The 14,258-nt window shown below is 41.3% G+C and overlaps 1 protein-coding gene across 1 annotated transcript in view; it reads left to right on the forward strand.

The window, feature by feature from the left end:
• The window catches only part of LOC139408347 (multiple EGF-like-domains 10), a 104,832-nt gene extending 90,995 nt beyond the window's left edge, over positions 1 to 13,837 (forward strand). Inside the window, exons 14-25 of the mRNA XM_071152110.1 lie at positions 3,432 to 3,578; positions 5,675 to 5,809; positions 6,146 to 6,274; positions 7,992 to 8,120; positions 8,299 to 8,427; positions 8,729 to 8,857; positions 9,206 to 9,433; positions 9,675 to 9,814; positions 10,646 to 10,769; positions 10,918 to 10,962; positions 11,057 to 11,260; positions 11,437 to 13,837. Coding sequence (XP_071008211.1) covers positions 3,432 to 3,578; positions 5,675 to 5,809; positions 6,146 to 6,274; positions 7,992 to 8,120; positions 8,299 to 8,427; positions 8,729 to 8,857; positions 9,206 to 9,433; positions 9,675 to 9,814; positions 10,646 to 10,769; positions 10,918 to 10,962; positions 11,057 to 11,260; positions 11,437 to 11,603 — 1,706 coding nt within the window. The 3' untranslated portion in view covers positions 11,604 to 13,837. The remainder of the gene's footprint in view (positions 1 to 3,431; positions 3,579 to 5,674; positions 5,810 to 6,145; positions 6,275 to 7,991; positions 8,121 to 8,298; positions 8,428 to 8,728; positions 8,858 to 9,205; positions 9,434 to 9,674; positions 9,815 to 10,645; positions 10,770 to 10,917; positions 10,963 to 11,056; positions 11,261 to 11,436) is intronic.
• The last annotated feature ends 421 nt before the right edge of the window (positions 13,838 to 14,258 follow it).

Raw genomic sequence — 14,258 nt, forward strand, 5'->3', positions numbered from 1 at the left:
GCACCGCACTCCATCACACTGTTGCCTATCACCCCCTGAGCATCAAAACATCCCAGAGAGAGAGGGAGAGAAAGTGAGGGGTGGGATGGAGGAAAAGGGGAGAGCATCAAAACAACCCAGAGAGAAAGAGATAGAGAGAGAAAAGGGAGAAAGTGAGGCGGGGAGGGAGGGAGAGAGAAAGTGAGGGGGAGAAAGTTAGAGAGAGAAAGAGGGAGAAAACAGAGGGAGATGAGAAAAGAGGGGTAAGGGAAACATAGAGGGGGAGAAAGCCTTTGACACAGAGAGGGAAGGGTAAGAGGAAAAGAGTGAAGAAAGAGAGATGTGAGGGAGACGAAGAGAGAGGTGGCAAAAAGACGGAGAGAGGAAGAGAGAGGTGGCAGAGGGAGTGAGAAAAAACAAAGTGAGTCAGGGAAGAGGAAGGAGGGGGAGAACTCCCTGGTTCTCAGATACGGTTCAATTTCCAACAGAAGAAAACAAGTTTTTTGTCACAGCTTGTCCTGCCAACTCCAAGTTAATATCTCTCTCATATTACATGCGTTTACACTTAAAAGTTTGAGAACTGTCTCTTTTTTCATAAACACGCTCAACATGCTTTGCCCATGCCTTTGTTGAAGTGATTCAGGGGGGAAGACAATGTAATTGGGAAACTCTATAGTGTCCAATCTCCCCATTGAAGCATTCTCTTTATCCACCAAGGGGCACAGTGCCCAGACAGTCTTGTGTGCTGCTCTTGTATGGCCCATATTGTCATAGTCTGAAACCAATCCCCTTGGACAATAACAAAGGGCCGTATCGTTTGTCTCACCTTTCTATTTCATGTTCTCAGGAGGAAAAAGTTAACTTAGTGTCATTCCTGCTAAGTCCTAGAGATAAAAATCTTGGTGTGTTTTTTTTTAGCTGCTTTAAAATGGCTTGCTCGATAGAGACAGAGAATGTGAGAAGCATTGTAGGTTGCAGGTTAAAACGACTTGCGGACAAATTGCTGGCAAATTGAATCATATTACTCATTTGGCACAGGGCTGCTTCTGTGTCACCAGCCAAAATTGAAAGTAATGTAGACCATCAAAAGAGTTTGAAGTTTGATAGGGTACAAAGAGGTCATGTTTTCTTGACAGGCTTAATGTTAATAAACCATTAGAGCAATTCACTTGTAGATGTTGTTCGCGAAATTGAACGACTGAGGTCTACTACATGTATGTGACCAAAACATTACACTTGAATTTCTATTTGCAAGTAGAGTGCACAGTGTGTCCCTTCAACCTTTCTACTTCAATTTTTGCTAAGCCTATGATTTAACGTTACTTCAGGTGTGCTACCTCTGTTTACTAAAAAACAATGAGACGTTACCAAGACTGGGCCTTATTATAGCCTACAACTGATGCCCAGATTATTTCCTTGTCAGGGCACTTGGTTGGGAAAGACTGAGGGCCCTAGTCCAATAATACATCACAAATGGAAATGGACACAGAGAGGAAAGATGCTGTATTGGAGACCCTAGTAGTATAGTGTTTGTGTGTGGAGCTTTGCCAGTAAGATGGTATTAACAGAAACCATCCCCGTATGATGCATTTTATATCATATGATGCAAATTGCATCATACAGGGATGTTTCTGTATTTTGAAAGTTATACGTCTTGAAAACTTGATTGCTGAGAAGCAAAACAATTTGGGACTATGCCAACAATGGACTAATGAAACAAATGCCAAAAGATAGTTATTGGGTGGAGTTTTCCTTTCAGAGGCTGCCGTCTGCTATTAAACCCTGCAGCAATCTGGAAATCAATCCCTGTAATTAGCAGATTTACAATATCAAGCCTTCTTCAGCTGGGTCGTATTCATTAGGCGCTTCATGGAAGAAAAGGGACTGAAATTGTTTTTGTTTTCTATTGCAAAATGTTTCGCTACGGTGTGATTGTGTGAATGAATAGAACCTTGGGCTATAGTGTAGAGTTAGTTAACCCTCACCCTTGTATGCTATGTGTTGTCCAACTGATACTGATGCTACCTATAGTGATGCTACCTATAGTGATGCTGCCATTGTCAACTCAAATCACATTTTATTTGTCAAATGCGTTGTTAACAACTGGTGTAGAGTAACAGTGAAATGCTTACTTATGACCATTTTTATTATTTTTATTATTGAATATCCAAAACATACTTACAATGCAGAAAAAAAAACATTTTTAATTTCATAGAAAAAAAATTCAGACAAGGAATAAATACAAAATGAGTAACGATAACTTGGCTATATACACGGGGTACCAGTACCGAGTCCATGTTCAGTTACAAGGTAATTGATATAGATATGCACATATAGGTAGGGGTAAAGTTACTATGCAACTGGATAGAAATAAACAGTAAGATAAGAGACCAGTGACTCATCAACAATGGGTAAAGTCCCACTTGCAGTTAAAGACTGGGTTAATGCTAGAAACATGAGCTTTGCTTATGTGGTGGGTCACAGGCACAAAAAAGGTTGTGGAAGACCTTAAGTACCCATTTCCCTCCCCATACAACAGACCATCCCATCCCAACACCGTCTCTCCAGCTCACACCCACCAGGAAGATAGTGAGGCCCCTCCTAGCTGTCACACCCGTCCCTACTACCAGCCACCCGTACTTAGACCAGGAGTTGAACAGCCCTCCCTCCTTCCATATATTGTTTGATGGCCTTACAATTTCTTAACAACACCTACGTCAGACCCAAATTCTTATAGTATATGAAAGCTTTATATATGTTCTCTGATTCAGAGTTGAGATAAACACAGGCAACTTGGACTTTCCCACAAATACAGCAAATCATTATTTTGTATTATTTATAATTTCGTAATATCCAATTGGTAGTTACAGTCTTGTCTCGTCACTGCAACTCCCATATGGACTCGGGAGAGGTAAAGGTCAAGAGCCATGTGTCCTCTGAAACATGACCCTACCAAGCCGCACTGCTTCTTAACCTGGAAGCCAGCCGCACCAGGAAACACTGGCGACCGAAGTCAGTGTGCATGCGCCCGGGCCGCCACAAGGAGTCGCTAGAGCGTGGCGGGACACCCTCCCCTAACCTGGACGACACTGGGCCAATTGTGCGCCGCCTCATGGGTCTCCCCGCTGCCTCATCGGTCTCCCTGCTGCGACATAGCCTGGAATCAAACCCGGGTCTGTAGTGACGCCTCTAGCACTGCGATGCATTGCCTTGACGTCAATGGGAGACAGACCTGTGTGGACTTGTTTGCGTGAGCCCTACGTTGTTTGTGTTCCCAGGTATCCACTGTGACAGTGTGTGTGTTCCGAGGTATCCACTGTGAAAGTGTGTTCCCAGGTATCCACTGTGACAGTGTGTTCCCAGGTATCCACTGTGACAGTGTGTGTGTTCCGAGGTATCCACTATGAAAGTGTGTTCCCAGGTATCCACTGTGACAGTGTGTGTGTTTCCAGGTATCCACTGTGACAGTGTGTGTGCCGAGGGCCGCTGGGGGCCAAACTGTTCCCTCCCTTGCAACTGTAAGAACGGGGCCTCCTGTTCTCCTGACGAGGGCACCTGTGAGTGTGCGCCTGGGTTTCGGGGAACCACCTGCCAGCGCAGTGAGTATTTCATATCTGACCAATTATTGTGTTAATGGCTCATATTGTATCTGATTGTGTTGGATTTATATAGAACGTTTCACAACTTATCAAAGGACAAGTTTGACCCTGGTCATGACCCCACTCTCAGAAGGTGTCTAAGGGGGAGTTGGTATATGCAAAAAACAATTCACACATGGCTATATTACACACTTGTACAAGTCTGAAATAGGACAAATATAAGCCAAATTATTAGTATTATTATTATTAACATATAGTACCAGTCAGAAGTTTGGACACACCTACTCATTCAAGGATTTTTCTTTATTCATACTATTTTCTACATTGTAGAATAATAGTGAAGACACCAAAACTATGAAATAACAGATATGGAATCATGTAGTAACCAAAAAAGTTTTAAACAAATCAAAACATATTTTAGATTCTTCAAAGTAGCTACCCTTTGCCTTGATGACAACTTTGCAACCAGATTCATGAGGTAGTCACCTGAAATGCATTCCAATTAACAGGTGTGTCTTGTTAAAAGTTTATTTGTGGAGTACAGGGTGGTATACAGAAGATTTGGTAAAAGACCAAGTCCGCATTATGACAGGAACAGCTCAAATAAGCAAAGGAAACGACAGTCCATCATTACTTTAAGACATGAAGGTCAGTCAATCTGGAAAATTTCAAGAACTTTGAAAGTTTCAAGTACAGTTGCAAAAAAAAACGCCACAGGAAAGGAAGACCCAGAGTTACCTCTGCTGCAGAAGATAAGTTCATTAGAGTTAACTGCAACTCAGATTGCAGGCAAATAAATGCATCACAGAGTTCAAGTAACATACACTGCGTGACTGCGTGAATCGGGCCTTCGTGGTCGAATTGCTGCAAAGAAACCACTACTAAAGGACACAATTAAGAAGAAGAGACTTGCTTGGGCCAATAAACACGAAACCGGTGGAAATCTGTCCTTTGGTCTGATGAGTCCAAATTTGAGATTTTTGTTTCCAACCGCCATGTCTATGTGAGACGCAGAGTAAGTAAACGTATGATCTCCGCATGTTTGGTTCCCATCGTGAAGTATGGAGGAGTTGGTGTGATTATTGGTTGGTATTATTCTACAATGTAGAAAATAGTAAAAAAAATTAAGAAAAACCCTTGAATGAGTAGGTGTGTCCAAACTTTTGACTGGTACTGTATATACACTGAGTGTACAAAACATTAGGAAAACATTGCTCTTTCCATGACATAAACTGACCAGTTGAATCGAGGTGAAAGCTATGATCCCTTATTGATGTCACTTGTTAAATCCACTTCAATCAGTGTAGATGAAGGGGAGGAGACAGGTTAAAGAAGGATTTTTAAGCCTTGAGACAATTGAGACATGGATTGTGTATGTGTGCCATTCAGAGGGTGAATGGGCAAGACAAAATATATAAGTGCCTTTGAACAGGGTATGGTAATAGGTGCCAGGCACACCAGTTTGAGTGTGTCAAGAACTGCAGCGCTGCTTGGTTATTCATGCACAACAGTTTCCCATGTGTGTCAAGAATGGTCCACCACCCGAAGGACATTCAGCCAACTTGACACAACTGTGAGAAGCATTGGAGTCAGCATGGGCCAGCATCCCTGTAGAATGCTTTCCACACCTTGTAGAGTCCATGCCCCGGCAAATTGAGGCTGTTCTGAGGGCAAAAGGAGGTACAACTCAATATTAGGAAGGTGTTCCTAATGTTTTGTACACTCAGTGTAAATATAGCACGTATAAATATGTTCCAAAATGTCCAGGTTTTCCAGAAATGCCGGTTGGTGGATTCCTGGAGTTCCTGCTTATTTTTACCATATTCTGGTAATCTTCCAACCAGGATTTCTGGAAAACCTGGGAATCTTGTGAAGTTACTGGAATTTTGCAACCCGATAGAGGGGTAACTCACCCTGTCCACCTGGCACCCAGCTTGGTGATATGCAGCAACCATTTTGTACTAGAAATGTCCTAAATCCTTCCATTGACATCAATGCGTGATTCATACTACAGTTACATACAGTATGTGAATATCTCAAGTCAGTATGTGTCTCACTCTTAAGTCTGACTCATTATTCTCAACCTGTCCTTCCAGTCTGTTCACCAGGCTACTATGGCCACCGCTGCAGCCAGGCCTGTCCCCAGTGTGTCCACAGCATTGGACCTTGCCACCATGTCTCTGGCCAGTGTGACTGCCTCCCAGGGTTCAAGGGAGCCCTCTGTAACGAAGGTGAGTGTTACCCGGTATGACACTCAAACATAACCTTGTATGACACCTTTTTCAGTACATGCTATACTGTGTCCGAGGGCTTTATCCAAGTAATTTCCATAAATTAGTTTTTTTATTAATTATTTCCTTCATAAGGCTACTTACCTGATAGACTGGGATAATGAATGTGTATTATAGTGACATGAAAACATTGCCACAAGAGTTATTCATGAACGTTATATGGCGTAACTCTCCGCTATGAAAAATACCATTGACTCTTCTTTGTCCAGTAAGGGTTATTGGCTCACTTGTTGATTTAAAGGTTGTGTCTCACTCTCTCTTGCCCTCCTCCCCCAGTGTGCCCCAGTGGTAGGTTTGGGAAGAACTGTGCGTGGGGGTGCACCTGTACCAACAACGGAACCTGTAACCCCATCGACGGCTCGTGCCAGTGTTACCCCGGCTGGATTGGAAGCGACTGTTCACAACGTGAGAACTCTCAAATTACTTTTCACAGTATTGTGCCATTCTGAACCAAACTATGCTGGTTCACGTTTCCCCATAATGTCCTTTTAGCATTGTTGAAGAAACTATACAGGATGTGTAACCATCCACCACAGCTCGTTACAGCTTGGCTTGGCTCGGTTTCGGCACAGAAATGTCTTGTAAAAAGCCTGTGTGACCCTGTCTATCTGCATCCCCAGAGTGGTAGAGTTCATCTTATTTATTTAGGTCAATTCAGCAAATTAGTTGAAATTCAATTTTGGAGAGATATCCTATTGTTTTCTTAGATTTAATATGGAACTGACATTAACTTGTTTCTTTTGTGGATTAGGTTTGTTTCTTAGGATTGGTAGAATATGTTGAACGTATTGTATATCCTATCCTTAGAATCTGGATAACATTCCATGCTAAAGAACACATCATAATCCAGTATTTCCCTGCTTTGTTCTACCAAGTCATGTCAGAAGTCCTGAAAGTCATAATCCAGTATTTCCCTGCTTTGTTCTACCAAGTCATGTCAGAAGTCCTGAAAGTCATAATCCAGTATTTCCCTGCTTTGTTCTACCAAGTCATGTCAGAAGTCCTGAAAGTCATAATCCAGTATTTCCCTGCTTTGTTCTACCAAGTCATGTCTGAAGTCCTGAAAGTCATAATCTTCTATAAGAGAAAATGATTACATTTAGCAAAACAACTCAAATTACAAAACCATTAGATTAATTACACCAAAAACACTTTTAACACTTCCATTTTGTACACATTTACCATCTCTGCTAATCTACTTGACAATCCCCTCGCCAGCTTCACTAGTCTTCCTAGCTCCATTAATGCCCATTAAGACAGACCACAGGTGCTACTTACTGTGACCCTTGACTCTGAACGTGTTTTGAGCGAGACACTCTCCACATTAGATTTACCGGTCTCTGACACCATTATCTAAGGCGCTGACATTTGCTAGCCCCTCGGCCTGGCTCACGTTACTGCCAAGTGAGGAGACCTCTTTTGAACTCTCATGACCCCTATTGATCTCTGCATGACCCCCTAACTCATCACAATCTTAAAGGACCCTGGGATACCCTGCATGGGCTGCCTCATCATCACAGATGTGTGGCGACATGCTTCGCATTCTGAGTGTCGAGTAGTATTGACGCCGACCTCTCGTGTAGCCCGATAACTTTCGCCCAGCATAATGTTACATCATGGACTTTCCAGGACGAATTCCTGGGAAGACATTCTGAGGGAGAACATTTTCTGTTTGTAATAGGGCACTATTGGGTGTAGTAGTGTGGCTAACAGTCTGGGGATTGATGTACTGTGGCTCCCTCTGGTGTTGGTTCATGATACATGGATTTTCAGCCCATTGAAATACTTCTGTGGTTAATTCCCAGTCCTTACCCTATGAGCACAAGTTCAGGAGATGTCTTTTTGGTTCAGGAGATGTCTTTTTAATGCCTAGGGTCCGCTGGTTTTCTATTCGTCCTGGTTCTCCGTTGCTCAGTGGCTCAAATATTGTCATTGGTTAGCAAGACAGTTCACACTCCCTGGTTTGCCCAATTATAGATTAGTTACTGCATAAAGAAGAAGTAAAACCAGAAGTCTTGCTGCTTTCATTCCCCACTCTGTATAGTGTGTTCTGTAAACATATTTTAGTGTACTGTAACATCGTCCCCAGGCTCATACTGTGGTTGTTGTCCTTGTCTTTCAGCTTGTCCCCCTGGTCAGTGGGGGCCCAACTGTATCCACACATGTAACTGTCACAACGGGGCCTACTGCAGTGCCTATGACGGGGAGTGCAAGTGTACCCCGGGCTGGACGGGCCTCTACTGTACACAACGTGAGTCACACACACACAAGTACACACCCCATCTAGCACTGCCCACCTCATCATGACACACTGTCATAAAACTTTGTATTTAGATCCTGTGTAAAAAATATATTTCATAACAGGCCGTATGTGACCACACTTCAATCAAATGCTGACCTAAGACTGATAGTATATGAATCCATTGCAGGCTGTCCATTGGGCTTCTATGGTAAGGACTGTTCCCAGACCTGCCAATGTAAGAACGGAGCCGACTGTGACCACATCTCTGGCCATTGTACCTGCCGGACCGGCTTCATGGGACGCCACTGTGAGCAAAGTGAGTTTACCCCACAGGATTATGTGTCATCAGTATAACTACAGAACACAGGATACACATGATAGGAATGAGAGCTGGGGTCAAAATCATGCTATTGAAATATACTCATAATGTAAATAGTTGTCTCTTAATGTTAAAATTATTCTCCTAAATTAACTGGCATTGTAGTGATGTTGACTCCAACTCAGAGAAGCATGACAAGTTCTCCTGTACAGTGTTGTACATCAGTAATGCATGTTTAAAGAATAAATGAGTAACGTTGATTGTAAAAATGCTTGTTGATTACCTTGCTTGCTCCCAGAATGCCCCCCTGGTTCCTATGGTTACGGCTGTCGTCAGGTTTGCGACTGTCTGAACAACTCCACCTGTGACCACATGACGGGTACTTGCTACTGCAACCCCGGCTGGAAGGGGGTGAGGTGTGACCAAGGTGAAGACTGTTACATATTAGAACAAACCTGGCACTGATAAGATGGTTTTGAATCCTACTGCTGACACCAATGTGGCGTTTATTTGGTGGTGCAAGGTCCCGAGGCGTGATTCAAACCTGGCACCTTTGGGATCAGACTCAGACACAATATCAATATACTGGCCCAATACCAAACTGATCCTTAGCCCCTACCACTAGGCCCTTGTTAGTGTCCCCTTGCAAATCTGTAAGAGTAAGATAAGTAGCATTAGGGCACCTGCACTCTAACAATAGCTTCTGAGGGGATGAATAAAGTTGAGTTAGTTGAATTGAATATGTCCTAGACCTAACTTAATCCTTCTTCCATAGCCGGGGTGGTGATCGTGGGAAACTCCAACAGCCTGACTAGCGCTGCAGTGCCTGTGGACTCCTACCAGATCGGCGTCATTGCGGGCATCATCATCCTGGTGTTGTTGGTGCTGTTCCTTCTCCTCCTCTTTATTGTGTACAGGAAGAAGCAGAAGGGCAAGGAGACCACTATGCCTGCTGTCACCTACACACCCACCATCCGCGTCGCCGCCGACTACGCCATCGCCGGTAAGCATAGGCACCATTGCCCTAGTGATTTGGCGGTACTATAGCCTCATCTTTTATCTATATTTTCAATTCAGCTGCATATACTTTTATCCTGTGGTCAAGTTATATCACTATGACAGTACTGTGAAAATATGTTTTTGTCCCTGCTCAGTTCAGGAAATACATTTAAAATAGCCTTTTTTTAAAAATTCCTACTGCAGTTGCAACAGAAATGAATAAGCAGTCTATCTCTGTCTTTCAGATGCAGCGCACCCACAAACGAGTCAGACACCCAGACATCCCAACAGACATCCCAACAGCAACTACTTCTCTAACCCCAGTTACCACACTCTGACCCAGTGCACTAGTCCCCCACATGTCAACAACCTACCCTACGGAAAGGTAAGACCCCTTTTTAATGGACTTGTGATAAAGAGCTTAGCTTGATGCTAAATTTGCCATTTAACTGTGTACTGAGTTTGCAAACCCTCCCTGTTGAACTACATTTTCATGAGGTGTGAAAAGCGCTAGGTAAAAAATCATCGATTTTTGATGTTATTTGATGGAATCATAGAGATGATAGTTGTTTTTCCAACTTTTAAAACCTTTTGCTGCTGTGTGCTGAATCAGGGCCACAGTCTTGGTACCTTAAACAAATCTACTATGAAACAAAAGTATATACTTCACACACATGGTTATGGGCTTAAGAAAAGAAAACACCTGTACCGTGTCAGATAGAGAGTTGAAATATATTCCATTTTGAGTTTGCATCCCAGTATTACACTTTATATACATCACAGAAGACTAAAATATAACAAAACTGTTTGACATAGAAACACTGTATTTTATTTGTTTAAAAAAAAGAGGTATATTTATTAATTATGAAAAAGATGAATAACATTTCACCCATGAGGCCAAAGAGATCACTTTTGGTCATTGACTACAGGAAAGGGCTACATAAGATACAGTATTACTGCATTGTTGAGAAAGAGCAAGTAAGACAGGCATTTCACTGTACTTCATATAAAAAACTGCACAGCACGTGACAATAAAAAATCTTGAAACTTGCATACTGATACTTATGGTACTGTATCTATGAAGGTACTGTACTTTGTCTAATAGCATTTTTCCACAACAAAAGCATACAGCTAACAATAATTATCAGTAATTCCATATAATGTGTTAAAAGCCTGGATCATTACCATAACCAGGCTATTCTGGGATGTACTTAAGGCTAAGAACAACCAGTTGTTTGTGAACCTGAAGAACGTGGACCAGAGGAAGAGGCTTCCCATAGCGGACCACACTGGAACCCTGCCTGCCGACTGGAAACAGGGGGGCTGCTTTAACGAGCTGGGTGAGATCAGACACACCAGGACACTATACACACACACACAGACAGACAGAAACATATTTCACACTTATTTTAAAGTGAGTGGTTTTAATGCTGTACGTATCATTATAATGTACTTAGATATTTTTCATATCATTCTTTATTGTACCAGGAGCTTACGGAGTGGACCGACGACACATGGGGAAATCCCTGAGAGGTAGGCTCTTATTACTGTATATCATATACTGTATATAATAAAACACAGGTTGGTCAGTTTGAATTTCGTATCTGACTTTTTCTCTGTCACTCAGACCTGGTGAAGGGAACGCCCTATCACGCCAGCTCCTGCTCCCTCAACAGCTCAGAGAATCCTTACGCCACCATCAAGGACCCACCCCTCCTGATGCCCAAAGTAGAGTGCGGCTACGTTGAGATGAAGTCACCCGCACGGCGAGACTCGCCCTATGCTGAAATCAACAACACCAGTCCCACAAATAAGAACGTCTACGAAGTCGGTGAGGAACAGTAGGATTTTTGTTTCTCTTATTTTTAGCCTATACCTATCCATTATGACCATTGAAGGTCCTGTCTGGTAAAAACAAAAAGTGGGAGGGGGTGATACTGTTAGATAAATTCAAAATGGTGTCATTGCTATGTTGCTAACAGTATCTGAAAATGCTTGCATTTCAAGAACCCACTGTCAACGCCATCCACTCACCTGGGAACAGCAACGGTCACGGCCCCTTTGGCCAGGACCCGTACGACCTACCAAAAAACAGCCACATCCCCTGTCACTATGATCTCCTGCCCACGCGGGACAGCCCTCCGTCACCCCACAAGGAACTAGACAGCGAATGAGCTACCAGAGAATCCCGCCACTAGGAGTTGGACAAGCGAATGTGCTTCCAGAGACTCAACAAGGACCCCACCCCCTCTACCCATGGCTCAGCTAATGAATGCTCCTCATTTGCTGGCATACTGTATGCTCATTCGCTGCACCATTGTTTTCTTGCATTTGTTTTTTTATTATCACTATAATCATTCTTAATCACGTTTTTTTTCGGAGAGAGGAACTCTTATGTTGCCTCAAGTGTCACATTCACAATTTTCTTTATCAATGTAGACATGACTGTTATTTGTGAAAAGTTTGGTATTTTGAGGTGCTTGAGTAATATTGATATACAGCTTTTGACAGATTTTCCTATATGAAGTGTTCAGTAAATCATTTCAAATCACCTGGGACTCATCACCTGCCTTTTAAAATCTATAGTATACAAAACAAACCTCAATTTATTATTGTAACGATTAAAGTGAACTTTAACAGTATTAGGAATCCGCTAATTAACCAGTTACCAGTATTTTAGCCATTTTTTTCTTATTTTATTTTCCCCCTTTGTTTTTTGTTATTAGTACTGTACGATTGAGCATTGTTGTTTGTTTGTTAGACAATGTAACTGTTATTGTTGTTGACAAATCTTAATCTTTTTTTAGTCTGACATCAATACTAAAGTAACCAAAGGTTTAAGTGCCATAGTAAGTCATAGTAAGGCTTTTCTTTTAAGTTCCTTTTGCTCTTTTAGTGGTGGATTATGAGCAAATAGTTGACTTGTGGCAAGCATTCAATCGCACAGTTTCAGGTCTATTACTATAAGCAGTTAGAGTTGTGTGTCAGTTACTGTTGTGAGAACAAGTTTAAATGTATTGCCATAATACTTTCATGACACTTCATAAGAATTACATAAAGCCTGTTATAACCTCCTGGAAGGTCATACAACTGACTGCAGAACACCGTAACATTCCATGTCAGCATTATGTCAATTCAATTGTGAAAAAGAGTGGGGTTTTATTCCTGGTTATGAAGGCATGTTGAAGGAGGACCACTAAAATATATCCAGATTATTAAATATCTCCAATATTAGATAATTAGATAGACTATGAGTTCATTGGCAATTACCTGTGAAATTGTGTTTAGACTTTTAATCAAATTTAGAACAGGAAAACTATTAATATGATGTACTCTGTTGTTAAAGTATGTAATAGTAATTGAACTTTTATGCAGTGCAATTAAAAGGGCTCAGTATCATTTAAAAAAAGAAAGAAATAATAAATAATTTGTAGTAATAATGCATAAGCTGGACTTTTGCATCGCAATGAAATGAAAGACCTTATCAAAAAAACAATATAATGAGACAAATTCAAGATTCACATGAAATACTGTATAAGCCTACATTTCCAGAAAATACTGTATTTCCATAAATACTGGATTTGTTCAACATTAGATTTAGAACTCTTTGTGTATTCTGCATGTCTTTTCACGCATTATGAATGGCCTAAAAGACAGCCACAAGTCTTAAACTATTCTGAGCCAGATATGAAATGTATTTGTACAAAAATGATGTATATAGCTGTAATCACTTGAAAACGAGAAGTGATGTTTGGTGTTGATGTAAAAAAATAAATCAACAACACACCATGCCTTCCTTTTTGTATGTTATTAATATATCACACCCTGTTCTTCAAGGTCCAATCAGAATAGCATAAATATCAAACTGTAGATAAGACTATATTTCACTAAATTATTTTCATTACAAAGAATTCCATAATAATTAAATCCCTGTTCTCTTACAAATGACAAGTTTCACAAGGAAACAACATGACAGTTTGACAGTGGCTTGACATTGGTTTCTTGAAGGCTGACAAAACTCTAGTCACTTAAACAACATATTGTTTTTATACCATTAATTGTTTATAATGCGTTATAAATAACATGTCACTAAAAAAACATTACAATTCAGGATTAGTGTTATTGAAAATGTAGGCTCTTGATATTTTTTCAGACAAATTGGACCTGTGTAAATCTAAATGTATATACACATATTTTTGCTCGTTTGTTTTCAATCACCCTATTCTACTTAGACTTTTTCTAAGAGTTTCACACTTATTTTTCCTCCCCAAAGAAATCTCATGACAAGGATTTAATTTTAATACCACTTGTTATACATGCTCAATATTGCATTTTGTCTCTTTTTTTTTGTTTTAGGTTACATGTACTGTATTTGCAAATGCTTTTCAATAAAATGACAAAAATGTGACCTGCGTTCATGGCACATAAATTAATGATGCCTAGGCTAACAAAAAAAGTGAGAAGTGATGAAGATGTCATCACCTGGGGACACAGGACGCAATTACAGAGTTTCTAACCCAATATTGTACTGTCTTTGACACAACGTTTTGGAGCGGTCAGTGCTATCTGGGATCCTCGGGAGGTCCTAACCCTAACCTCTACCCGAGTCCCGATTTTCATGACTTGTGACTCTACTTGGACTCAACCATTGTTGACTTGGAGTTGCCTTCTCGTGACTTGCATTTGCACTTGGACTGGATAGGTTACGGGGGGGGGGAGCAAGAGATGATTGTGGCAAGGCAGGCTATGTTCCGGCGCCGCCTCCAATCATAGCATACACTTCCCCGTAACCACCAGTCTCCAGGTTACTATTTAGCTTTGCCTGGTTG

This window comes from Oncorhynchus clarkii, chromosome 5 (assembly GCF_045791955.1).
Source record: "Oncorhynchus clarkii lewisi isolate Uvic-CL-2024 chromosome 5, UVic_Ocla_1.0, whole genome shotgun sequence".
NCBI lineage: Eukaryota > Metazoa > Chordata > Actinopteri > Salmoniformes > Salmonidae > Oncorhynchus > Oncorhynchus clarkii.